This window comes from Drosophila subpulchrella, chromosome 3R (assembly GCF_014743375.2).
Source record: "Drosophila subpulchrella strain 33 F10 #4 breed RU33 chromosome 3R, RU_Dsub_v1.1 Primary Assembly, whole genome shotgun sequence".
Taxonomy (NCBI): domain Eukaryota; kingdom Metazoa; phylum Arthropoda; class Insecta; order Diptera; family Drosophilidae; genus Drosophila; species Drosophila subpulchrella.
The window spans coordinates 2,064,302-2,091,453 of NC_050609.1; the positions used below are offsets into that span (position 1 = coordinate 2,064,302).

The 27,152-nt window shown below is 40.7% G+C and overlaps 4 protein-coding genes across 16 annotated transcripts; 1 reads left to right on the forward strand and 3 right to left on the reverse strand.

Moving 5' to 3' along the window:
- Positions 1–2,745: 2,745 nt before the first annotated feature.
- On the reverse strand, positions 2,746–3,177 carry LOC119563476 (metallothionein-2). The gene is made up of 2 exons (XM_037876900.1): positions 3,023–3,177; positions 2,746–2,945 (listed from the first exon to the last, which is right to left on the reverse strand). Exons 1-2 carry the CDS (start codon positions 3,045–3,047, stop codon positions 2,845–2,847), a joined length of 126 nt encoding a protein of 41 aa, XP_037732828.1. The 5' UTR covers positions 3,048–3,177; the 3' UTR covers positions 2,746–2,844.
- A 146-nt stretch (positions 3,178–3,323) lies between these two features.
- On the forward strand, positions 3,324–4,957 carry LOC119563475 (metallothionein-4). Its single transcript, XM_037876899.1, has 2 exons — positions 3,324–3,464; positions 3,531–4,957. The coding sequence occupies exons 1-2, from the start codon at positions 3,440–3,442 to the stop codon at positions 3,638–3,640; spliced, it is 135 nt and encodes a 44-aa protein (XP_037732827.1). The 5' UTR covers positions 3,324–3,439; the 3' UTR covers positions 3,641–4,957.
- On the reverse strand, positions 4,106–20,723 carry LOC119563474 (signal transducer and transcription activator). Of its 12 annotated transcripts, none has more exons than XM_037876890.1 (11): positions 20,560–20,723; positions 10,077–10,501; positions 8,919–9,949; positions 8,373–8,852; positions 8,057–8,314; positions 7,788–7,988; positions 7,601–7,721; positions 6,926–7,092; positions 6,812–6,870; positions 5,535–5,797; positions 4,106–4,956 (listed from the first exon to the last, which is right to left on the reverse strand). In XM_037876890.1, exons 2-10 carry the CDS (start codon positions 10,199–10,201, stop codon positions 5,792–5,794), a joined length of 2,448 nt encoding a protein of 815 aa, XP_037732818.1. In that variant the 5' UTR covers positions 10,202–10,501; positions 20,560–20,723; the 3' UTR covers positions 4,106–4,956; positions 5,535–5,791. The 12 variants fall into 12 exon arrangements, with proteins under 12 accessions (XP_037732818.1, XP_037732813.1, XP_037732817.1 ...); XM_037876885.1 differs by having other exon boundaries at positions 7,601–7,742; XM_037876889.1 differs by having other exon boundaries at positions 6,922–7,092; positions 7,601–7,742.
- A 449-nt stretch (positions 20,724–21,172) lies between these two features.
- Positions 21,173–26,697, reverse strand: LOC119563075 (mitochondrial coenzyme A transporter SLC25A42). Of its 2 annotated transcripts, XM_037876290.1 has the most exons (6): positions 26,437–26,697; positions 23,376–23,606; positions 22,590–22,893; positions 22,263–22,528; positions 21,646–21,832; positions 21,173–21,581 (listed from the first exon to the last, which is right to left on the reverse strand). In XM_037876290.1, exons 2-6 carry the CDS (start codon positions 23,584–23,586, stop codon positions 21,434–21,436), a joined length of 1,116 nt encoding a protein of 371 aa, XP_037732218.1. In that variant the 5' UTR covers positions 23,587–23,606; positions 26,437–26,697; the 3' UTR covers positions 21,173–21,433. The 2 variants fall into 2 exon arrangements, with proteins under 2 accessions (XP_037732218.1, XP_037732219.1); XM_037876291.1 differs by lacking the exons at positions 23,376–23,606; positions 26,437–26,697 and adding an exon at positions 22,988–23,144.
- Between the last annotated feature and the right edge of the window lie 455 nt (positions 26,698–27,152).

Consider the following 27,152-nt stretch of genomic DNA (forward strand, 5'->3'; position numbering starts at 1 on the left):
AATATATATACTTTATGGGGTCGGAAACGCTTCCTTCTGCCTGTTACATACTTTCCGACGAATCTAGTATACCCTTTTACTCTACGAGTAACGGGTATAACAACCTGATAATTTTATAAAAAATATCTTGAAATTAATTACCAGGGCTATTATCTGATTGCCTTGACACCAGAAAAATAATAGTTTTAAGCAAAAACTATTAATAAATTGTTTCAATATTATAGCAAGACCAACAGAAGAAGGAATTATACAATTTTGAAGAACTACAGTTCGTGTTTAATACACATATTCTTCATCTAACTGAACATCCAGATCTTTTATTTAGATTTCGCATTAATTTAAATGCAATAAAGTTGTCTAAAGGAAATCTTTTCCTGAAGTATTAGAATATTCGAAGAATTCAGTAATTCGCTTTGGTGGTCAACAAAATGAAACCCATTTAAAAGGAATATTTCATGGTAAATGTGTGAATCCCGACCAACCAAGCCGGCCTCTCCCAATAGATTTGGACCGCAGGAGGCGGCTGGAGAGGCGAGATTTGCAAATTGGCCAAGATTTATAGTGTTAGCCACAGCGGTTGGATCGCAGGCGCACCTCTGTGCGTGCTGGTGAAAAGTTTTCCCAGCTCGCTGGGAGATGGAAAATAACGCAGGGACAGCCGGAGCAGCTGAGCCGAAACCAAAACAGGACCTGTCTGGCCCCAGTCTGTTTGGGTCTTTTATTTCGGGGTGCTTTTGGGCCAAGTGGCCTGGCACCTGGCTAAAATGAGCAGGGGGGATTGGCTGCCGACTAATCTGTTAATTTATGTTGAAAAGTTCAAGGAAGTTTTCAAGCGCTTAGCAAACAAATTGCAATAAATTATTAAGAATATTTGCCCACAAAAAAGGGGGTGGCGTTTGAGGACGAGAACGAGGGGCGGCACAGTTTTTGTGCATTTCATTAATTTATGTTTCGTTGCCTGCCAAAAACTTCTCGCCACTTGTGTGGATAATTTGATTTCTCCGTAGAGAAACTTTGCCCAGCCAGGAGGCGAGATTCACACGCAAAGATAAACACGAGGTGGTGCCGGTGTTCTGGGTCCTTTGTCCCCTGTCTCGTATCCAGTAACCTGTACACTTAATCCTGAATCTGGAATCCTGAATCAGGGAGTCCCCTATCCCTCCACCCTCCATCCCGTCGAGGGTCGAAAGTGGCCAACGAAAAGTTAAAATGTTCTTATGCATAAGTGATGTCCTGGCGCCTCGTCCTTTTCCGCCTTTCAACTGGCGACAAAGTCCTCACGAAGTGCCCGCATTGCAGTTGTTTCCGCTTTGGTCCGTTTCACTTGGCTGCGACATGAAAACTTAATGTCGTAATTAACTGTGTGCGTTTGAGCTTTAAGATGGCCAGTCGCGTATACGCCCAGTATGCTCTTGAATCGCGTATACGCCCCTTAAGCCGAGATTTAAACGCATCGCGTGACCCACTTGCAGGCTGCAGCTTTCAATGCCAACGTGTCACTTTATCAGGCTTACAATCTGGCAAATGGTGTGACACGAATTTCCGGCCCGCAGGCAAAACAAAGCAAATAGTGCAAAACAAGGCTGACTGGCATTTCTGCTGGGTTCCCAAAAACCGGAAATGGCTGTAAAAACATCATAGCTCGAACTTGCCACCCGAAACGAATTAACTTTGATGACTTGGCGGAAAGGGCAAAAAGCAGTTACCAGGCGCGATTCCATTTCCGCCGCTTAACGTCATTAAAAGTGCTGAAAATTGAAATTTTGGGTGAGCCCGAAACTAAGCTGCCGAAAATAGAAGCCAATATCCCTTTGGATATGCGCCGGATGCGCCAATTCCCCGATTGGCTGGCTGTAAAATAAGATTGTCAACTGCAATTAGCGTGCTTAATGCATCTTTCGGATGCGAACTGACAGGCAGACAGCGTGTCCTTCTCGCCTGTCAATCTTCCAGATGCTTACCTTGCCCACTTGCCTGCCAAGCTGCCATCATGCCATCACGGCACGCATCCTGAAGGACCAAGGACTGTGGCACTCAGACATACATTCGCTGCTCGGCACTACTTGCAGTCGTTGCAAGTAGTGGCCCCTCCAAGTTGCACATTTAAAGACTGCGGCGACTCGAGTGCCCTTCTCCGTCGGCTGATGGCCCTCACCCAACGCACCACCTGCACAGCCAACCACACTTGGCTAAATGGGCCATAGAAGGCGGTTGCGAGCTGCTTTGCTCGACTGCAAATTAAATAAACCCCGAAGATTATAAACTTATGCCCAAAGTGCGGGCCGAGAATGAGAACTTCCGCCACATATGCTCAGAAATTATTTCAGTCATTTTTCACATTTGCTCATGGAGATTAAATAGCTGCTTTGGATGAAAATCAGACGAACTTTTAAGGGTATTTAAAGGCTTGAAGTGAACATAATAGTTCAAAAAATATACAGGTTGCTAAAATCGATTTGTAAATACGTTTTGGATAAATATTTAAGCCAAACTGACATTTTTAATTTAGTTTTTATTGGGTCTTCCACATCATCAGGCTATTTTTGGTGTACAACATCTTCAAAGAAATTATAGCATTAATATGTCTATCACCGTTTTTTTTTGTATTCTTGGTAAATTAATTCAAAGCATTTAAAATGGTTAACATTTGATTACTTCATTACTTGAAACCATCCTAAACTGTGTTACCATTCCATTCACCTCATCATGATCCCTTTCAAATGGATTTTAGTAATTCAAAATTAATTAAACTACAACATTATAATGGCTTTTATTCAGCTTCAGTCGGAGATTTGTAACAACTATCAAGAACTATTTATAGTAAGTCTATTTTTTGGGCAGCATTCACTTGGCCTGGCAGCACTTGGCTCCCGTCTTGGCGGCGCACTGGCATTGGCTGTTTCCGGCGCAGTTTCCTCCGCACTTTCCGGCTGAGCACTGGCAGTCTAAAGGTAGAAGAGTTTTACATTAGTATTGCCTTTTAATAGATCAATTTCCTTCAATTTGGAGGACTTGTACTTACTGTTTCCGCATCCCTTGCAAGGCATCTTGTTGTTTTTGTGGTTGGTTGGCTGTAGTAATTATCGAAACTTTGAAGCTTTGAGACTTTGTGATGCCTTCTGGTTGAAAAACTCCGCTCTTTATACCCCATCCAGACCCATCGAAACTATGGGCCGTGCTGGCTGATTAGATAAGAAAGCCGTGTGCAGTTGCGCTCGATCTTCGTGCGCAAAAACCTTATGATTTTTTATGCCCAGCTGATAAGGCTAATTTGCGCACGAACTGATAAAAATATTATTCATTTGGTGGTGTGCAAAGCACTGGGGTAACTATAAGAAGGCTGGGTCTCCCAGCTGGTAATCATCAAAGAGTTTTAGCTAACAGCAAGAACAAATAAGTTCTTTTAAATATCTTTCAAAAAAATATATAAAAATACAACATGGGTTGCAAGGCTTGTGGAACAAGTGAGTATACAAATAATAAGGTTTCTGTTAAATAATATCCTTATTAATATCCTATTTAATACCCAGACTGCCAATGCTCGGCCTCCAAATGCGGCGACAACTGCGCCTGCAGTCAGCAGTGCCAGTGCTCCTGCAAGAACGGACCCAAGGACAAATGCTGCTCCACCAAAAACTAAATACATATACAAATCCCCTTTAAACTCCTCTGGCTTGTGTGATATACAACCTCTTATAAAATCAAAATAATCCAACAATCACATCAATTTAATGTTTAAAATCAATCTTTATTGGCCATTTTGACAAGAATAGTTCTTTAGTAATTTTCCACTTTAGTTTTAGAATTTGCACACCCAATTAGCGTTTGAAATTACATTTAAAACACTTACACAATGTACACAATTAATTCAAGTACACAGTGAGTACAGGACGTTCAAATAGTATCCAAATATCAACATTGTTTTTGGCGAGCTTTTCTCATGTGTATCTGTGTTGTGTGGATGTTTGTGTGTATTTCTCGGGGAATGTGTGTGTGCGAGAGTTTTCACAATTAAACATTAAAAACTTTACGTACACAATATTACATTTTGTTTCGTAATTTGTGAGTACACAAGAGGAAATCCGCTTCCATTCGCATTCAAGTGTTTCAATTGTTTACTGAATTGTTTATTTATTTGGGGGGTGTTGTACTTAAGTCTTATAAAATTCTTAAGGTTCACGTACAAAGCTAGGTGTAGTGTTGTGTTATTGTTGCTGCTTACATAAATGATTATGTTTACGATCTCTCATACAAACGTGTGTCTCTGATAACTGACTAAAATGGGCAATCGCATTTGGCGCATTTGAAATGCATTGCAAACTCTGCCCTTATGACTCAAACAAACAAGTTTTAAAAAAAATATACATGGATTCGTTAAATTTTAGCGCATTTTCAGCATTGGAAGCCAATAAAGGATGGGTTATAAAGCAATTCACAATGTTACTTAGATTATAACTAAAAATAAACGCAATCATCTCCTGCGTTGCTGCTCTCGTTGATTGGTTTTCATCTTTCGTTTAGCATAGGCTTAGCACGCGAACTATTTAGTATTTCAAATTGTTTAAATTAGGGATTAAACTTAAAATCAAAATCAAAAATTTAGATTCAACAAATAGTTACTCACTAACTAAACCGATACTCATATTATCATTATCAATTAAACGTAATGCTTTGTCACAGACGAACACGTCGTAGTACAAAAAAAGAAATCAAATATATAAAGATATATATAAAAATATAAAACGAATAACATGCGGACACATTCCAAAGGTTTATACAACACAGAAATTCTAAATTCTGCATGGGTCAGACACAATCATAATCACGATAAAGACAGTACTCTGGCTGTGTGTGCTGTAGGTGTTTGTGTTGAGGTGTCGCAATTTGCATGCATTGCTCTGGTAGATCTTATTGTAGTTTTGATGTTGTTTCTGTGGTTTGGCGTTTCACAAAAAGCTGCAAGGACAAAGGTAAGAGTTCACTTTAAAATTGATCAAATAAAATCCTAGGAAAATAGTTAGTTCTTAGTAGTAAGTAGGAAGTAGGTACTCGAGTAACATTTAAAATCTGCAGCTAACTTGGTTTTCAAAAATAGTTTCACCACCTGCGACGAGAAAGCGCTTGTGTACATATATACGTGTATATAAATATATAGATAATCTGCATGTAAATTCGTAATTTCGTTTCATTCCCTGTGCAGAGTTACAACTCTTATAGCTAGTCCTAAAAACCTATCGGATCCTTGACCATTGAAACCAGCTTACTTCCGTGCCGGAGTTCTTTTCCTTTCTCAAAATCGTTTTTGTAAAACGTATGTAAATAGCGTAAAACGACAATTAACGTTTAAAATACGTTTTAACAATTACTAAACAATCATGAACATTTAATACGTAGCATAATTAACCTCTTCGTTACAATAAGATATTTTCTCTACATATAACATTTAACTACAACTCATTTCTTTCGTTCTCGAAGTGCAAAAAGAGATTAGTGCGTTTGGGTGTAACAACAATATCAAGAGATGAAATACGTACCAAAACAAAACCTTCCACTACGATGCATTCGGAAATCTAATAATTACATCTAGATAACATTAAATAAAACTTTCAAATAGCACAATGAATCAGGCGCCAGATCGTTGCAATCATTGTGGCGGCGTACACATCATCGTCGGACTTCCAAGATAGCGGTGGCTATCTGATATCGTTTATACATAGGCTTCTCTAGTTGCTATAGTTAGTTTCAAAAGTTCTCAAAGTTCGTCATCGAATCGAAGTCCGCCATTCCAAAGTCACCACTAAAAGAGGGGTCAAACGAATTGGTGTAAACAAACAGAAAAGAAAATCATTAATAAATAACAATAAACCGGGATTAAATAAATCGAAGTCATGCGGGCGGGCTCGGGGAAAGGTGGTGAGATGTAGGGCATATAAGAATGGAATGACAGAAGTGCGGCGCCAAGTGAAAATTTGAGTATTTCGAAAATTTAGCCAGTCCCTAACAATTAAGAGAGACCGGTTCCCTTAACATTTAATATAATAACAATCACATTAAATTGAATTTAAAATCGTAATACGAAATTACAACAGCAACGAACATGCAAATAATCAAACAACAACCCTCAAAAAGGGCATGCAGGAATATTTTAAATCTAGTATATCAATCAGTTTCAAAGATTTGCCAAATATATCAGCTTCTTTTTTTTTTGTTAATCTGAAACTTCCTAAATCGGTTGCTCGTTTAACTCAGATCGGTTTAGACCAGATTTACAGATGCATGATGGTGCTATTCTGCAAGCTGCGTTCAAAGCGAAATATATAGAAGAGGGTAAAGAAAAGCGGTTAGAGGATGTCATTTTAAATTTTGAAAAGTTTCTTGATTTTGGTTTCTTACAGTATTCATCGAGTTGAAGCTGAAAAGTTTAAAAAGATGGCAATACTTTGAACAGAAAGAGAACAATAAAATGGACTCGCTTAACGTAAGCAATTGGTTAAGTCACTTAAAACTAGATTGCGAACTATCAATAGAGTTAGTCATCTCCTTGGAGAGCCCATCTGAAATTCATGAAACAGGGGTGACCATTGGCATGTGCTGCTGATGAGGCGATGCAATGGAATGAGCATGAAGTGACCATCGGCTGTTCAGTTGGGGGAGTTAAGGAGATGGTATTCAGGACGGATCGATCGGATGAGAGCGCATTTAGGGGCGTGAGTGAATGCGGACGAACAGCTCGGGCATTATCATCAAGCAATCGGGTTGCAGTGATTTGGGTTGAGTGATTTGAATGCGAAACTTAACTAAAATGTTATACCTTTCGGTAAGTGCCACAATCAACTAGCGACCAATACCCAGCCATCAGTTGTGGATAGACTGAATAAAAAAGCGATGTCACAGCATATGATCAACATTTAAAAAACGTACGGACTGTGAACGCTCTTCATTAGGGTACTACTGATTACACCCAGCAGGGGGTCGTTGGGTGGAGCTGTTGTTATATATGTCTGTAGGGCCTCGGCCGTTTCGCTAGCATCGGAATCTGATTCCTCAGGTGGTGCTGGGCTATAGAAACCGATGGCGCTTTGTGGTGAAAAACTGAACCGTCACCCAAAAATCAATAGCCGCAAAAGGTTGAAAATGAAAATAAACAGAGAGTAGGATGGTTAAGTTTCTGTGCAAGTACAAATAAGTAGAGTAAAGTGACATTGTGAGCTCATCCAGGAGCTCAGACAGATGTGTCCAATTAAGTTTATTAGTTTGTTAACAAAAGAGCCTCAATTTCAGGTTAGCCATGAAAAAACGCATTCGGGTTCGCCTTTTTTGCCCCTCCACAACGTCTTTTTCGAATTCAAAGTATTGCAATCTGATTAAACTTTTTGTCAAAAACAATCATAACGTAAGGTGAAGCAAGTAAGCAGAAACAAATAAGGCGGATCAGGCATGATGATATAGAGGCTTTATCGATCATCTCGGGCCAAGGATTAGCGCTCTACTCAAGCAAGCCAAGGATAAACTTAGTAGTTAAGAAATAAATAATTGTTTTCTTTTTGCTGTTGGCTGTCGATTTGGTGTCTGAGCTGTGGCGTCGGCATCCAAAACTTACTTTCCCAATTGCATGTTTTCCTGGGCACCGTGATGATGCGGTGTTCCAACAGTGGATCCATTGTCCCCATTGCTACAAACGTGGACGTGCAATGTGCTCTTCACATAACCGGTGATGGGATCTAGAACGAGGGGTTCGGGTTCTGATTAGGAGGGTTGGACCCTGTTATCTCAAATTCCAACCATACCTTGACGCTTCGAGTAGAACTCGCCAAAGGCGACGTCCCTTTTCATGGGGCTCGCGTTGCGATCGCTAGGATGCAGCCAGCACAGCACATCCAAATCACGAATGCGATCGGCCAGGTTCAGCACCTGGAAGTCACGGGCAGTCCATGGGGCCAGCATGGTGACTTCTCCCAATGGGTTTACGTAAGCGATGGTGACTCCTCCTGCAGGTTCAAGGGAAATGTTACTATTTTATTTAACCATTAAATTTAAACCAATGATCTGCACTCACCCAGCTCGCTGTCGGAGAAGCGGAGCAGAAAGGTGCCGATGCCATAAACTGAACGCAGCAGATCAGCGTGGGCCTTGGCCTTGTTGATGAAGCCCATGATGCAGCCAGCCTTCCACATGCCCAACATGTGATCTTTGGTGAGTTTCATGATGGCGAAGAACCACTCCCAGAAGGTGAAAGACCTGTCGGGCAAGGGTTCCTTGCAGAACTGGTTCCACGTAATGTACTCGGTACGCTCCTCACGCTGGAGCTTCTCGTCTGTAAACACAATGACAATTATGATCGTTCAGCAACAAAAACTAAAGATCAAACTCACAAAGGAAGTCCAGGTTATCAATAGTCAGGGAGCGACCTGTGCAGGATCCAAATTTGATGTTTAGTGCGACCGACAGCTGGGCCCAGGTAACGCGGTCGGTAATCATGAAGGGATCGCGTACAATCTCCGCAAACGCGTTGTCCCAAGTAATTGTGGCCCAGGACTGGGGCTCCTGGTTGCCATGAACGATCACCACAACGGGCAGGGACAGAGTCCACACCCGGATCTGGAAATCGTTTACTGTGGTGGTGGTGTAAAAGAATAGGGCGAACTTCTCATCCATAACGCTTTCGGTGCCCTTCTTCTCTGCCCGCTTGATCTTCTTCAGCTGCATGTTTCGGAAGCTGGCGGAGAACACATGGTTGTTCTGCTGGTACTCCATGGTGCTGGAGGCATTTAGTATCTCGCCGGATGATTGACCGGACAGGCTGCTGTTGTCCACCTGTGTGTTGCGAGTGACGAAGCGTTGCGACTGGATTTCTGTGAATGAAAGAGGGAAAACGTTAGTCCCATATATTGGCCAGGAGAATATGTTTTTAATGTTACCTGACATAATAATGCATTCAACAGTGGGCGGGTTGTTGTGGATACCCAGCTGGGAGCCTATAAGCCAGCGCACTGAGGCCGCGAACCGTGTGTTGGTCTTCATCACCTGCGGGGGCTGCTTGTCTACGATGAAGGCTGAGCAGACCAAGTTCTTTTGCGCATTTTGCACCTGTTCAAGCAGATGTGTTAGCTCCGGCTCTTCGGTTACGAGACGTACGCGCATGGTCTCCTTAACGGCAGCCAGCATGTGGGCGATAAAAGTCTCGAGCATCTCAAAGCAACGTTGGATGTCGTCCAGGGAGCCCTCATTGAATGGAGCTCCGTTTCCGGCTTGTGCTTGCTGGTGGCGCCAGTTCTTCAGCTCGTGAATGACCAGCTCGTGCAGCGACTCGTAGTACATGAAGCTGCGGCGCATTGTGATCACGATGGCCGCCTTCTCATCGATCAGACTTCTGAAGGCAGCCTCGGCGTTCGGCGAGGATGTGGAGTTCAACATGTAACCGTAGTTCTGGACAAGCAGCTTCATAGCGTTGGCACAGCCACCGAACTCATTGAGGCTCTGCATGATCTGGTGCTGCACCTCGTACAGCTCCACCTTGGGCGTGACCATGCCGAGGGCTGGGGAGGCAATGCCGCCTGTATTTTGCACATTTTGAATGGGTCCTATGTTCTGGACCACGGTCGGATTACAGCTGTTGGACACCGCCAGCAGGTCACTGGGGTCCATGTAGCCGGTAACCATTGGCGTGTTGTTCATGTTGTAGGGATTGTGCGGCATCGATTGGCCTGCTGTGGCAGCCACACTCTTCTCGGTGACCAGTTGCAGCTCTTTTTGCAGGCCGGTGCGCAGGTACGTGTACAGCTCGACGGCGGAGGTGCGTTGAATGAGGGCACACAGCTCCACCACCCGAAACTTGAGGGCCTGGTCGCTGGCGGTGCGCGTGGAGAGAAGCTTCTGCTGCAGATCTTCGTTGAACTTGAGGGCCACGCGCTCCAACTGGTCGGGGGTGTTGGGTGAGATCTGTTCGGACCTGTGGGGAAAAGATAGATACGAATTTCCATTAGATTTTGTTTTGTTAAAAGTCTTGATCGGAGTCAATCGGATTCTGCTGCTGCTGGCTTTAATGAACCTATTACCCAACTCCCCACGCTACTCACATTATCCTGTCTTCGATCCAGGGCGCCAAGCAGAGGCGCAGGTCGAGCAGACCCTTCTCTTCGTAGTAAGCCGCCATACGCTGCTCGCAGTCGCCATGGCTGGAGATGCGCTTCCACAGGCTCATGCTCTTGCTCTACCCGATGGATATGATGATGGTATTGTGATTTTGGATGCTAAGCTGTGGCAGCTGAATGTGTATGGTGATCAGTGCAACGGTCGGGACTTGGTTTCTGGCTCGGGTTTGGTTTCAATTTCAGTTTCAGTTTCTGTTCTGGGACTCTTTGACGAGGCTCTTGGCCCAATCAATGTCCGACTGGCTTCCACAGGCAAATGAGTCTGAGGCGTCCATAAAATGCATTGGCATACATGCGAACGAGATCGTGGCTTTGTGATTTGGTTTGGATTTAGTATGGTTAGGAGGAAACTATAAATACACAAGCATATGAACATGAGGGTAAGTGCGAGGTTTTGGCAAGATAATGTCTCCTAATATTTGATTATTATGTGATGTAATGACGCTATGATTTCGAGGGCTCCACAGGGACACATCCCAATGCGATTTTAACAATATTTGCTTTGCAACTCTCACTCCAAGTCCCGAACCCATAAAGGCAGCCAATTGTTTACTTATCTATCAAGGTTTGGGGTCTCTCCTTGGTCAAATACACAAATCCACACAAACAGAATGTTGTTTGTGTCACAACGAAAGGTAAAGTAAATGGTAATCAGTAAGACATCTTTGTTACGCCCCCAGAACTATCACACATTATAAAAAACTGATAATTGTGGTGGTTTACATTAGTAACTTTTTTACACCATTCAAAACTAAGGATTTTCCAGTGAAACTAGCATGTTTTTACAATCCATGTTGTTTTTAGAGATTTGTATAGACAATATAGTTTTATATTTATAACAAGATTGTTTACTTGGACCAAAATAATTCTAATGAACTTGCCTAGGTATGGTATGGTGGTATGGTATGCGTGGTGGTATGGTATGCGTTCAATTTGGTTAATGGAAACATAATTAGTTGGGAGTTCTGTGGAGGAAGCAGATTCCCCAGCCGTATCGTGAGGTCACAGAAGAACCTCATTCTATGAGCGCAGTAAAGAGCTGAATGAATGCGACCGACTAGGCGGGCTTTAGCCATTTTAATTACCATAACAAAAAAATTATTGCAAATGGCAAACACAGCGAGAAAAAACCAGCTCGCACGCAAGTGAGAAAGTAAACAAAAACGAAGCTAAACAACGCGTGAGGTGAATTCGAGACGATCTGAACAACAGGTGTGAAAATTAATTGCACCGCCGGGCGAGCTGCGATCCGTGGGGAATATGACTCTTTATGGCCATGCTAAATAGTGCTGATAAGGCAGCCTGGTGGCGGTGGCAACAGGCCAAGCCAAACCAAGCCAAGCCCTTTCCTTCGTCTGCCTCGGTGGTTCTTATTCTGGTTTTGGTTCTTGGCCAAGTCCGCACCACCGGCGACAGTTTCTTGTCGTCGAAACGTGACCGTAAATGAGCGGTAACCCAGACGCAGGTCCAGACTCACAGGCCAAACTAAAAACCAAAACCGAACCCGAACCGAAGCATGTTTGCTTTTGTGGTCGATACGCTAATTTCTGTAGTTACCCGGAAAAAAGGCCAGCGCAACGCTCACGTAGCAAATATGAATGGCCTAAGAAAACGAAGAAGTTGAACAACGAAGTGGTGTAGTGTAAACAAGGCAAACCAGTCCAGGCAACAAAATTAGATAAGGATCTAATGACCGAAACAGGCCCGAAAATGCAGTCCACGCAAAGGGATAGGGATGGAGGCCAAAGGAGAGTTTTGGGATGATCAAAAAACAGGTCGCGGCTATAGATATATATACCTGCCCCCAGGAACCGAACTCGGATGTGCGGCTCACTAGGTATGAGAGTCAGGGAGTCATCAGTCGCTTAGGTAGATGGAACCAATATGATTGTGTGTGGATAGTATGGGTTGGTATACTCCATAGCCGCAGGCAGGTTTCTTTCTATTCATAAGTTTATGCTGCTGCTGTTTCTTTTTGGGTTTCTGTGCCCTTCGCCACTTTTTCGGTCCGAACCAAAGTAGTTCAAGGTTCTGGTTTGGTGGTAGCCTCTAATGTGCCAAGTCAGTTGGAAGCAGCAACTTAGTGAAGTTGGCAAAAGTTTTTGTTTGTTCTTATTAGAAGCTGTCCGGCAAGCGGCCTTAGATCTACTTTTCGCTTGTTATCAGCTTGAAAAGCTGAAAATATTATTAAAGACGCACAGCTGCATCGGAGGTGATTCACCCACTTGCGGGAGTTAGGGTTATCAATGGAAAAGCTTCCAGCGAAACAGGAGGACGGTTGTTTTGATTTCTCGGATCGATTGACCGGTTCCCTGATCCCACTTCGGTTATCTGAGATGAACAGAGGCTGTCAGGTGGCTGCGAGCAGACTGTTTACAAACAATCTGCCATCGACAGCAGTGTTATATGGGCGGATCACTTTTCCATCCCAACAATAATAATTCACAGAAAAACAAACCATTAAAAGTTATATTTAAATTTGATGCGCTTTTTTGCAGGTCTTTACCGATCGATCGAAGGAACTTAACTGAAGGCTAGGCTAATTTGACTACCCACTTTTATAGCTCACACTTTTCACTTGATAAGGCCGAAACAAGAATGGCAAAGTTAGAATGGCGAGCCATTAGACGAATGATATGAAAATTACGCCGAAGTAGTTAGAATAATCAGTGTTTGCTAGAAGTATGCCTTATTTCATATATTATAACCAGGCTCTGATAAGACGATGACCAAAAGGTATCGATGAATCAATTGCCATGAAAGATTGCGTATGGATTAGGTGGAAAACTTGTCGAACGAGCTAAAAAGACGCTTATCAGGTCAATTTGCGAATTTTAAATAGCCCTCAACTGCTTCGTGGAAAATAGACTGGAGTTTTCGCGTTTATTAGGAACTGCAAGTGCTAGTGACCGACCGTGTATGCTAAAAAATTTTGCTGCCAATAACCATATAATTATGAAATTCGGTTAATGGCATTACTATGTTAATTTACGCACATAACCCCATCGAGAGTCATAATTGGGGAATGCTGGTGTATATTATCAACGAAAATAACCAACCGCAGGTCCATAATTAAAGCCCAAACTGCATGGATGGATGACTAGGTGGCCAGCGCCCCTCCTGTGGGGCTTAGAAATTCCCATTAGCATTCCATATAGCAACAGTTTTGGGGCCAGTGTTGCCGTTTGGGACCATAGCTACAAGGAAGTTGTATTTTTGGGCGCCTTGTAGGCTCTGTTAACGTTATGGCACATTTAAAACTAATCGCATTCCAAAATAGTTTCTCATTACTAGAAGTTCGCAAATTGCCTCGAGGGAGTTAGTCAGAACTTTTTGATATCGAGAGAAATCCTTTTGCTGTTCTGAATTTATCTTGGTTTTGCGATGCTGAGGTTCAAACAAATCCAGTTTTCGTTCCGCCATCCGCACGAGCAGCAACCAATGATGAAAACAAAAACAATGGCAAAACAAACCGAGGCACAGACCCAGAAGCGATAAAGTTTTGCGGCATTTTAAGTTTCGGTATTGACAATATCTCCACCAAGTGACGTCAGCAGAAGACGCACTGGGAAAAAACACATGTATAAAATAACGAAAAATATGGGAAAATAAGAACAAACTGAGGAAACCAAGATATGCGAGTTTAACATTTTTAAAATGCTAAACAATACATTTAAAAACAAACTCATAACTACCAAATCCGAAACAAGAATAGTTTTAAAAAATAAATTTTGGAGAACTTATCAGAGACTTCCTGCGATAAAAGTTTTAAACAAAAGTTTTTATGGTGTTGAGCTATTTAATAACCATAAAAAGTTCTTTTCAAGTTTCTGGTACGTTTACTGGTTTAAAAAGAGTGAACGAATACAACGAGTATAGTAGTATTCAAAATTAATTTTTTTCGAGTTTGAACCCAGTAAGAATGGGAAAAAGTATGTATGTATACAAAGCTTTGAACTCTATTTCTCGGAACTAGTAAACTATAGGTTTACAAGAGAAAATGGTTAAAATCGAATTGCAAAATATAATGAATCTTTAAAGAAAATCATCTTTTATTATAATGCTTTTTTTCGCTTCGCTTTGGAGGTACAATATAAGTCGGCATTCACTCCACCGCAAAAAACGCGATAACCGGTAGTTACCCACCGCAAACCTCTACTAAACCTCTCACCCGCACAGCCGACATTAGCGATTTATAGCGCCATATAGACCATATAGAATGTGTGTTAGTTCGGAGGGGCAAAAGTATTCACTTAGTTGCAGCCGCACACGTTACTCGGCGTTATTTATACGCCGCTGTAAATGTTCATGTGCGAACACGGGGGCTACTGGGCCAAAATGGAGAGGTTTAAAGAGAAAACCCCGAGGCTTGCCGGCTTCAGGGGTTAAAAACACGTAAACGTATACAACTCAGACCTCAAAAGAGCGTCGACACACACGCAAACACAAGTATATTTCAACCACAACAAAATGTATAACGAAGCTTTTTTTCATTTCTTAAATGTATGTATAAATTCATTTCGATCTCTCGTCGGCGCAAAATGTTTTCAGTTGCAAAACTTGAATTTGCATTGACGTCTATCTTTTGGGCGAGCGTTCGGAGAATCGCCATATATCCAATGCATTTGCCATGTATAATATTCGCACAAACAAGAGCTAAGCAAATCTTTGGACTTGGTCTGGAAATGAGACAGTTACTATGCACCTCAAAAAGTATTAGCATACCCTAACCTATTGCGTAATACTTAAAGATTTTGTTGAGAATTCTCATAATTGATAATGCATATTAGTCATTTTCATTAATCTGTAAAGGGTCGTGGGTGTCAATTTTGCCAGTCAATTTCTAATCTTTCAGTGCCTCCAGCGACCTTGAGCCTTGCATTTTCCACAATGAAAAAACCTGTGCCATACAAAGGAAAGTGGTTTGGTGTTGTGGCAGCGAAAAGCGAACTGGTTGGGCTTGTTTTTTGCATCCGTTTGTGGGGTATGTAAAGCAGGAGATCCAAGAAAAATGTAAGTCAATTCAGCGTTCGCCGGGGGAAAACCCGCAGTTCATAGTAATCTGCAACTACAATTGAGTGCCAATTGTTATGGCACAAATACATACATGATTTCTTGACCAACGGATTGGCTGTTCTGTATACATAAACACGAGTATCTGTATCTCAACAAGCTTTTGTCGGCCAGCTGCCCACACAAAAGTTGACTTTTTGCTGCCAGTTCGACAAACAAAGCGAGATTCGCAAACAAACAGAGAAATATACAGTGAGATATACGAAAGAAATAGGGAGAATAACAAAATAGCTGATTGCACTTTTAGCCGTATATGATTAATGCTGAGCTAGAAAAAGCCAAATAGGCGCGTTTTAGATAAGCATTTGGCGTATGACTCATCGACGGTAAATGCCAAGCAAACTTGACTCTACCACAGCGATCCAATTTGTTTATCTTTGGATATCTGCGCTGCGAAATCTTTCGGATAAACAATCTAACCGTCTGCAGATACAGATTGAGTATAATCCCCGAAAGTAGTATGCACACAGCATTTGGCGTATTGCCACAGGGAAAATTCTGGAAAGCACGTTATCTGCAAAGTGGCCGTATAAACAAGATATGGCCAGATAGAAAAGAATCCCATTTTCAGCTGAATTGAAAAGCTCTAAGGAATCCAAGTGCCGCAAGTGGAAAGTTTTATGGCAGCAGCCGGGCACTGATAAGTCGGTTCGAAACTACGTATCATAAAACGTGAGACAACTGGGCGAGACAGTGGTACCTCTGTGGCACGAAAACTATCTATATTTTAAATTGTATAAAGTTTAAAAAAGTTTTTCTCCCTATTTATAAGGTTTTTTATTCAAAAATTTAAATTTAAAATGTAACAGACGCATTTCTATCTACCCTTTACTTGTATGTATTCCGAAATAATATCATTATTAAAAATAGAATCAAAAAATAAATAAAAGTATATACGCTTTATTGTGTGAAAATGTTTAAATTGTGCTTTCTTTGCTAGACCCGCCGGTATCCCAATATAAAAATATTCGTCATGCACTCGGTAAAGAAAATTTCAGATGGTGAGGCAAAGAAGTTGGATTGTATGGCATGGCCAACCATATAGCCACTACAATTTCCTCGGCCCCTTGGTGGCTTCTAACTCCTGACCACTCCAAAAAACCCTCTATTCGAATACCCAAGAGCGAGGGTTCGGCCTTTGTTGTTCTTGGCTGTTCGTTTCGCTTTTTGCGCTTTCTGCTGCTTCGACATTTGTGGCTGGCACAGCCGTACATTTTATATTTTTCTTATTCAATTTTTTATAAACAACGCACACACTCACGACTCCGATTGTGGTATTTGTTTTTGCACTCATAAAAGTTTAATAAGCATGCCTCAGTGTTCTTTGCCCTGTGGATGTGTGGGTGTAAGTCGTACATCTACAGTGGAACCCCCGCCGTTGCACTACCCCCAACCATCAAACCAAAGCCCCACCAAGTGTTATTTAAGTAATCATTTATCGTTGTTGCTCGCCTGACATTTGCACGATGTTTGTCGGCTTTCGTTTCCTATACCAAGAGTTCGGATCGAATGGGGTATATTGGACCGGTTTCCAGTTTGCCAGCACATGCCTTCTTATCACCATACTTTGCGGGAAAAAAACATCTCAATGTTTGTTTTCAAGCTTGCCACACTTTCTTGACCTCACTTATCAGTTAACTGTTGTAAACAACTTTTAAAAGGTCCAATATAAAGAAATCAATTCTATTTGTCAAAAAATAAAGTAATTTAAAAATATATATCAAAATTTGTCAAACAATTTGTGTACATTCAACAGCTTCAAGGTTGCGGGTGTAGGTGCCTAAAATTAATGTTCTGGATGTCTGGGATCAGTGAGGTTATCATTTAAGTCTTTCGAGAATATTTGCAATAAATATAATAAACCACCTCCTGTCATTAATATTTGAATCGCGCATTTTGCTCGTTATTTTTTATAGATTTTTTATTTGATTATTTAATAACTTTTTGAAGAATTTTGAAAGTACGTTTAAGAAATGTCATGCAATCTATGCATCTATTTTAACGATCTTGGTTTCCCCAAAAATATATATGTATATTTAAAAAAAAAATCTTCTTTATATAATTTTTGGTACATTTGTTATTCAGCCTGCGTCGTTGACATTGTCGAACATTATTATAAAACAAAAGAATGACTGTAAACCCATAGATTTGGAGGGCTACATTTTTGCTTCGTTTCTTCATCACCGGAACTGGGACCTGTGATTAACACTAGAAAAGCATAAAGCGACCGATAAGCGGGCGTAATAAGTGTAAGTACAGTAGGCACCCAATCTATAAGGACTGTTCCACTTACGCCTGCAGCACCAACGATTTAATGCAACGCAATAAGCAACTTTGATAACGAGGTGTCAATGTAATAAAGTAAACAAGGGGAGTCAACGATAAGAAGCAGAGCTCAATTTTTGCTAGAGATTCGCATAATCGCGTCATAATTAACACTGTCCATATCTAAAGTCCAGAAATAACTTTAAAGTTTAAACACATGTGGATTGAATTTGTGCCGATAAACTTTTCTGCGTATGTTCGCATCTGACGCGTGTTAATTCGCAAAAAGATTTTGAAAGCCGGATGTTAATACACCCTAGGATTCGGAAGTTCTTTGAGTTAAATGTATCGTTATAATTTTTCCTTTTCAATTCAAAGAGTTTTCATATATAATTCACTATTACCATATAGGTACTTCCATTTAATTTTACACAATACATTTTAAAATAAGAAATAGAATTATTACTTCATAGTATAATCAATGCTTACTATCCCTAAACATTATAGAAATTAACCAATTTTCAGAGATAAAACATCTGTACTTTATGGTATACATAGGTAAAATATCGTAACTAATGTGTATGCATAATTATCCGTAACATACGAAAACCTTTTTGACAACTGTCATAAATCCCCTGTCCACTTAGCTATCGATTAGAGGCCATACTATGGCCAATATTAATCTACTGTGTCCACAGCCATCGGGTTTATCAACTGTGAGACGCCAAGGGGTTAACGCTGGCGTCGCTGACAATCGTAATTTGTCCAAAGTGGTAAGAGCCAGCCGGGTTATAGCCAGGCCAAGAAGTCAGGGTGTTGAGAGGAGCAGGAGGGGACGGGGCACGACCGACGACAGTGAGCAAGATAAAAGTGTTGAGCGCGCAGAAGTCGGCGACGTAAGAAAGCAAGAGTAGCATGTGAATATGAGAATGATAGGGACGTACGCCAGACACGGAGAAAAATTGATAGAGGTTGTTACATTGGGTAAATAAAATTGGGAGTGGAAACAAAAGTAAAAGTGTTGATCTATTTGATAATTTTTTAACCAAATACTTAAGAGAAATAACATCAAAATGTCATGGATAATATAGACATTATTAAAACATAGGGCAGCGCTGGTACTTGAACCTTTAATTTGTACCAAGGGAGGACATTCAACACTTTGATTGTCTAATTTTTGTGTGATATTTGATGTAAAAATACGAATATTTAAATTTGTTAACAAAAAGTTGTCCAAGCGCATATGGAAATGAGGAACGCGCTAAAATAATATTTGCATAGAGGTTTAATGGAATTAGAAAAATTGGTAGGATAATATTTGTATAAATATTGTACCATCTTTTTTTCCCTGTGCAGGAGTGCGAGCGGGATGGGGCGATGGGGAACAGCTAATATACTCGATATCAGTGTTGTTGTTGCTGCCATTTGTGCTATTGCACTCGAAATTCTTGTTGCCTTTGTTTTTATGGGCTTTCCAGGAAACAACAATGAACGGGCAAGAAGAAGAATGAGAAACAGGAGCGTGGAAGACACACACATGTGTGTATGGGTATGGGTATGTTGGTGTATAAATAAAGCCTCAAGTGGAAACACATGATGATGGTGCATTGGTTTCGTGGCTAAAATGCAAAGAACCTTCGCGAAGGCCTCGCAGGACCACCCACCCCCGAAAACCACCCACACTTTTTGCGCAGTGCACAAATGCAGTGGGGTCCTCCCACCCACACATGCATAAATAGCCCCCCCATTTTTTTCGTTGCTTTTTTTTCCCATTTTCTATTTACCTTTGGTACACAAACACCAACGCACAACACAGTGTAAACACACACGGCTAGCTGGTATCGGTTTGTTTGTGTTGGGTTGCCTGCCGCTGTTGCTCTTCGATATATTTTTTTTTATTATGTATTTGCCGTTTTATTTTTAAATCGCGCTCGCCTCACGCACACAGACACACGCAGTGCGAGAGAGACGGAACACGCACGGACACCCACGCACGCAATCCGAATTTAAAGAAGTACTGAGTCCTGGCAAAAATAAATTCTGTCTGGTAAGCGAATCCTTGAAAGCAAACTGCAGTTGCAAAAGAATTCAACTGGTTGTGCACTTGAAAATCGGTCCGCTTTTGAACAATTCCTTTGAGTGGCTAAAAAACGACTGACGCGTTCTTAGAGCTGGAACGCAAGACGATGTCTACAGGGTGCTATCGATGTATCGGTTTGGCCGGCAAACATCGATTACATCTGTTGAATTGTTGAAAACCAGGGACGTCGGTGTTTTCTAATAATTTCAGGGGAACTTGTTGATATAAACTTTTGTTAAATGTTAAATTAAATTATTAAATATTTTAAAGGTGTAAATAAGATAATCAGCAAAGGGACTGCAATATACGTATTTCTAGCTTCTGTCGCCCCAAAATCTGAAAAACTCCATTCTCTAATCCTTTTATGGGATTTATTTGGAATCGAAATGTTCTTTTATAAAAACATTTTTAAAGAATATTTCGAGTTTCACCATTAGAAATGAAATTAGGATAGAAAAACCACACAGGTGGAAATATCGGATAGCACAGACTCGAACCAATTCTACTCTGTTAACTTAACAGCAACGAATGGTAATAATAATAAAATAAACAATTCACCTAGCTTATGGCAATAAACAAAAATTTTACAAAAGGGGGTTTATACCTTTTCATTTGTTATTTTTGTGGCGCCGCCGATGAAAGTGCGCATGTTGCTTGCACACACATACACAACTATATGCCCCACACTAATGCACATATGGCGGTGTAATTAATTGCACTTAATTGATTTGTCCACCAAAAGTCAAGGTTACACATGCGGCAGAAAATCACAAGTAATGTTACTTTTGTGTCTTATTTTGTGTATGCTGCACAATAAACAGAAGGTCCTGCGTTTCACCTGTTGTGCGCAGCAACAAGCGACCATAGGTATGCCACCCCCTTTTGAACGAGCGGAGGTTGATATTCGCAGGAAGGGGGCTTTAAGGATGGGCCTCGTCAAATCAATAGGCTTTAAATAATTAATTTTTTCACTTTTGGCCCAGCACTCACCTTTAGATTGGCTTTTTGGTTATGGCCTTCTCGCGATGGCAGGTGTTGGGGAAAAACCTTTTATTAACATACACAAACACCGCCTGCAGCACGCGGCCGTCTAACCCTTTATCTGCAATGCAAATAGACTTTAACAGCACTTTTTAAACACTAATAAAATAAGTTGTTTTCGTTTTCTGCGTACTTTTTTTGCGAATAGAGATTTCGATATTCGATAGGCAGCACCCCCGCAAGAGAAGTTATCGCTTGATCGGCGGTGTTGCCACATCCCACAACAATTACCGCGATGATTTGAAATCACAAAACCAAATATTTAAACAATTTTGTAAATTTTAATAATAAAAAACACACTAACATACAAGTATTACATAGTATATGCATAAGATGATTTCGCTGGTGAACACCCTTGATTTCATGGCAATTATTACAGTCGCAGCGCATTGACATCGAGGTGGAAATACACACAATATACAAAATGTTTAGGGTAAATCATTATCATTAGTCTAGGAGTAAACGAGTGGCGTGTACGATTAAGTTATTGTCCAAAGCAACACCATTGAATACGATCCGGACCACGGAGCGAGGGTCCTAAGAGCAGTAGGTGCCAGGCGAGTCATTATTCAGACAGTTTATTGGCTGATATACTTTCGGCTTACGGCGATAATAAATCAATTACGGTTAATAACAAAGTTAAGCGCTTTCGGGTGTCTTCTCCTTATCGCATTTCCCTCACAACTAACAGCTAAAAATATCTAACAATTAGAGCATGTCGGTGCTGCACTCCTATCTCCTCAACTTATCCATCGATCACGAGACTTAAGAACAAAGCAGTGCGTTTTTGGTGTGGTGTTTTGTGGATGACAGGGGCCAGGGGCTACTTTTGGACCCGTCTCAAGTTGGACAGCTCGGTGAGCCACGCCTTGATCAGATCGTAGGTGGAGAAGCTGATGCCCACGGCAATGGGGCCCTTGATCCAGTTCATGCTGAGACCCTTGTAGAAGCCGTTCTTGATGCCCTCCTCGCTGGAAAATAATCAAAAAGTCATTAAAAATAAGGATTAACTCATAATATAAAATATTTACGCACCGATAGATCTTTCCGAGCGTCTCCAAGATGGTTGGATACCGCTCTCCACTGGCCGCGTTCACCCGCATCGTCTGCATCCTCCGTCGCACTATGTCCAATGGATAGCTGGCAGTTTGTCCAGCTGCACCTGCCGCAGCTCCAAAAGCCAGCGAGACTAGAGTATTGGGTTTGTTGCTGCCGACCATTTCTGCAGGCAAACAAATGATTAAATTAGTTAATCCACTTAGCACTTCGATAATTATTTGGATAGCTCTATATTTTTAGACTATGTATCATCCTGAGGTGGTAGGTGTTCAATCTTACGTTTTTTAAGTAATATAAACTGTTATTATCTAATAATGTATTAAATAATATAATTTCCGACGTGAAACACATGCACATCTTTCAAAAACATCGAAATAAAAGCAATGACGCAGAATGATCGTCTAAGTTGGCACAAAATTGCTCTGATCATCTTGCGATTTGTTTAATTTTATAAAACAGGTGTACCAAAATAGAACCTGAAGAATAGATTTCCCTTATAAAACAATTGTGATTTTAGGTTAACATTTTAACGTTATTAAATGGGATAAGCAGATTTCCCTGCAGAAATTATATTATTAATCTTGAATCCTCACCATAATACTCCCGCTTAAGAGTCTCGTAGGTGAAGAATGAGGTGCCCGCATAGGGAATCACGCCTAGAACCGTCGCCCAGTAGCCACGGAATAAGGTTCGCGGTCCCTCCTCCACCCAGATCTTGGTAAAGACCTGCCTCAAGGTCCGATAGCCTGTATACCGATCTGTGACAGCCATTCGAGCGCGGGCCAAGTCCAGGGGATACGTCAGGGACTGCGAGGTGATTCCTGCCAGGGAACCAGCCAGAAACCGACGACCCTTAGTGCTGAAAGAATAAATGCATTGTTAGTATATATACGTATCAATAGCAGAAGGGTAAAACCCACTTGGATCCATCCTTGTCCACATGCAGGATGCGACGCCACTGCTCGTGGGCCGTGAACTGTATGGCTGCGTAGGGCACGATCCTGGCCATCGTGGCCGAGTTCCCCCGCCACAGGGCCAAAACGCCCTCGTTGGTATAGGTGTTCTGCAGGTAGAGCAGCGAGGCGCGGAACGAGAAGGGAACATCGTTGCGGATCTGGAAGTTTATCTTGGTGCGGTCCAACGGGGCGATGACCGTCTTGGCCAGCGCCCCCGCCGCCGCTCCCGATATCAGGCTGATTACCACCTGGTCGATTTTCTGGCGCACTTAAAGGATACATGAAGTTGAGTTTAAGTATTGCATTTTATAAAAATCGTACGTATTTTAATTGAAAATCTCATCATTTTTATAGTATCATACCAGAATGCGCGTCAATTTCATAGATCAATATTGGGAAATACATTTAACTAAACAATTACTTAACATTATATTTATTACAAATAGTTTTTAATAACACTAAAATTTATGAGTTTGCAAATATAATTTGATTTTATACGGCCCTTAAAAAATGTTAGCACTAGCCTACTAAGAAATTCTTTCAATACAATTATCAAAAGTTAAGCATGCGTTTTAAAATAATTTCAGGAGTTTATGATAATCACGTTATAACTCCTTTAAAATGGATTTCTAGAAACTACTTCTAGTATTTAAATATTAAATAGGTTAAAAATATTAATATTGCAATTGTAACTGTATTAAAACAACAAATGTCTTTCATGTTTCATGGATCTCTTTGAGTTTTACTTACTGGGTGTGACTTTGACACTGGGAGTGACTGTAGTGGCGGGTGTGGTGACAAATCCGGATGTTTCGAATGGGGTCAGCTGCGTGCGGGATGTGTCCGCATCCTCCGCATCCGCGGAAAACGTCGTCGAGGCCGTGGTCATGGTGCTCGAGAGTTGACTACCCGTTGACTTGATGGACATGGCGATGTTGGGCTTCTCCAGGAGACGGCTCATGGCAGACTCTGGCTGGGGACCTGAAATCAATTTGCATATCAATCCGAGCCGAGTGTATTGCCCCACAAAAGCAGGGGCTTATCGCAACAACTGATAAGAACTCAATATGTCAAAAAAGTAATCTAAACTATCCCAAAATTGCTTTGCTTTTATAAGACTTCCCAGCAGAGACATATTTCGATGATTGGGTGCAAATAAACAGCTGTGGTCAAAATAATAGGATAGGACTTATAATAAAACTTTTAGATTGAATAACTAACAATTACAAAACGATTTTTAAATTATTAAATATTAAAAAATAACTTTCAATGTATTAATGAGTTATAATCTCTTTAATTTATCGTCGACCAAGTTTTTTGAGCAAAGTCCATTATTCAAGATATTTACACATCTATAAAACGTCGTTGAAAATAAGTTATGTCAGTAATTACAAAATTACTGAACAAAATTATTGACAACCAGCAGGCCTTTTATCTTAGTAATTAAAAGTTTAGTTGCAATTTCCTATAAAGTTGTTTGATTTGTTATCATATCCACGACAAAAACACAACTTTGAAATTTGGTGGAAAGTGATTTGTGTGCCTATTGATTAAAAAACGAAATAAACAACTAATCATTACCCACATTGATTGTGAAAAGTAAACAATTTAAGTGCTACTTTTTTAAAAGCAAGTGTATCTATGGTTCACAGCAAAATATTGTGATAGCAAAAAACAATTCGCAAGTTTATGCAAATTTTCATCTCTAACAATTGTTTCGTAATTGAGGAAAGCATTCTCCCTTGGCATAGGTTCAAAAATAGGCACTCAAAATGCTTTTAAACGATAATATTGACCAATATTGAGGTTTTTGGTTCAAAATAACTTGGCAATTGAACTTTGTTTTGGCCCCATGTAGAGTCATTCTGACACTTTGGTGCGAAACTTGGTCACTATCAAGTTCCCCGGGCTAATCAGCCGGAATTGATAAGAGTTTGCCCAGCTGCCATTTGCGTCTTACAATAGATAGGAGGAGGGTTCCAAAAAGAAGAGATGGATCGACCTGCTCTCACAGTATGCTCGCACCAAATGCTAAACGAGCTCGCCAAACCGGTTGGTTTCGTTTGCTCATTATAAAGAGCAAACATCACCGAATTATCAGCACCATGGGTATATAGTATATGGTATAATCTTTCAGTGTGTGGCACACACCTCCAAATCAATTATCATACCGAATATTGAAATGCGAACTGAGTTCGCACAAATGCGTGGAATAAGGTACAGCACGTGTGTTGTGGGGGGTGGTGGGTATTTTTTTCGGTTTCTTTGGGGGTTGGGCACTTTTCCAAGTGTAGCAGCTGAGCGCGGCTAAAATTAAACGCTTTTCATTGAACTGCCGGTGCAGGAAACCTTTGAGAGCGAGAGCTAGTGCGTTCATTAACGCAACACAAAACGAATAGAATATTGCAGCCTTGAACGTGATTGTGGCTATTCTAGAGGTTCTGAGATGCACAGTAGATATTGAAAAAGGGGAAACTAAGGAGTGGCAGAAAATACCTATGAATATGCCAGAGGCTTTTTTCATAAAGTTTAGGGTTATTTTCATGGATTCTTATCCGTTCGCCTAACTAACAACATTTTTTTGTCAAACATTAAAGTAATTCATATAAAATCTTCTGATAATGTCCTTATCTATAGATGTGTATTTAATTATAACATGAAAAATGTTCCATGGATATTTTGTAATTAAAGAATAAATTTAAAGTCTTTACTTAATATTTTACAAACTATATTCCTGTAATGTTTCTGACTCAAAATAGTTAGTCATATTAAATTTAGTAGGTAGGTAGTCTGTCATTTAATGAACTATTTCATAGATGAGGATTCTAATCTTAAATCATCCATGTTTTTAAAAAGAACTGATGTATGTTTACCATTAATATTCACTGTACTTAACGTTTTCAACGCTTTTATCTCGAAAAGTTAAGCCCGAAAGTAGTTTTACAAACACTCCACACTTTTGCTATGCGGCTTTAATATGATTTGCAGTGATATTTGATATCTGCCCACCCATAAACTACTATTTGATAAGGAATCTGAGCTGTAGAACGCCTTTATCAACCACTGTGCTCTGGATGCTGTTGTTGCCGGCGCTTGATAAACGTAAACAAGCTCGTTAGGCGGTGTTTGTGCACTTTTTTCTCTGCTCTCTTGCACTCAGTCAAGGTTGAGGTTTACTACGGATCCAGTTTATCCAGCCAGTGTTTTCCATTTCGGTTCTAGCATTGAAATGTGTTTGCTATAAATAGCTGGGTGGCAATCGAGAGGGGGGGAGGAAGAGATAGTAAAGCAGCTACAACATCATCCAAACTGGACTTTGGACCCCTTGAAAAACAACTGGGGGGAATGAAAATGTATGCAAATAACACAGGAATTACACTTGCACATATGTTATTTTCTTTCCACTTTAATTTGAAAATAATTCGATTCTCAATGCTCTTTGTTGTTTGTTTACAAAGTAAGTTGGAAGTCGTATAAGAATCCTACGTGACTTAATTCTGATTGGAGTGCATGGTATGCGAAGGGAATGAGGAAAGGGAGAAAACAGCTGTTGCCTGCCAAGTGTTGTTGTTGTGGCTTTTATTCCCCTTGAATTTAAATCTTTTGGATAAAAAGGAGGACAGGGGAGGGTGGGGCTATGTGCACCTCTTCTCTTTGCAATCATTATTTAGTTCTCTTGTTTACACCGATTTAACACTTGCAACATCCAAAACACACTCACACACGGACACCTTATATAATTGGGCAAAACGAGAACAACAAATTATTTACTCATATGTATAAGTGGCTCTATGTGGGGGCCTACACGCACCTTTGTTTTTGTTAGCACAGATTCTTTTTTTCGGCCTCTCTCTCTCTGTCGCTCCTTCGGCCTTGGCACCTTGGCAACAATAACAACAACACAGAACTGTTGCTAGCTGTCCCGCACTGATTTTCACTTCTTAAATCACAGGTGCTGTCTTCACTGTACCGCAAGTAAACTCTTTTTCACTATTTCGACAGCCTCCTATTTGTTAATAAACATTTTCCGCGCGATTCTCCGCTGGGAAGCTCCATAGAGCAATTGAAAACATCGAGAACGGAGGAACACCCTTGCCAGACCGGTGGCGTTGCCAGAGCTAGCGAGCATTTCAACGGTTGCACAGTGGTCAAAATTACTTGACCAACAGAGCTGTGTGGGAAAGAACAATAAATATATTTAACGGTTAGAGCAAAGATTTGCAGACAAAATTCTAGTCATTTTTGCATAACATTCTTAATTTTAAAAGGATCTAGATTGCTTAATGGGCATACAAATAAAACATCTTGTAAAGAAGTATTTGAACTTAAGTTTAAACCATGGAACTAGGATAATTTGTAATTTAATGTAATTTTTGCATGATTTATTTTTAATTGATTTATATATAGTGTATACACACACATATAATCTTCTTCAATCATGTGTGTAGCGAAAGATAATTAAAACAGCACTTAAATATATATAATATACAACATTTTGGATGTAATTTAACAAGTTGCTGCAGGAGA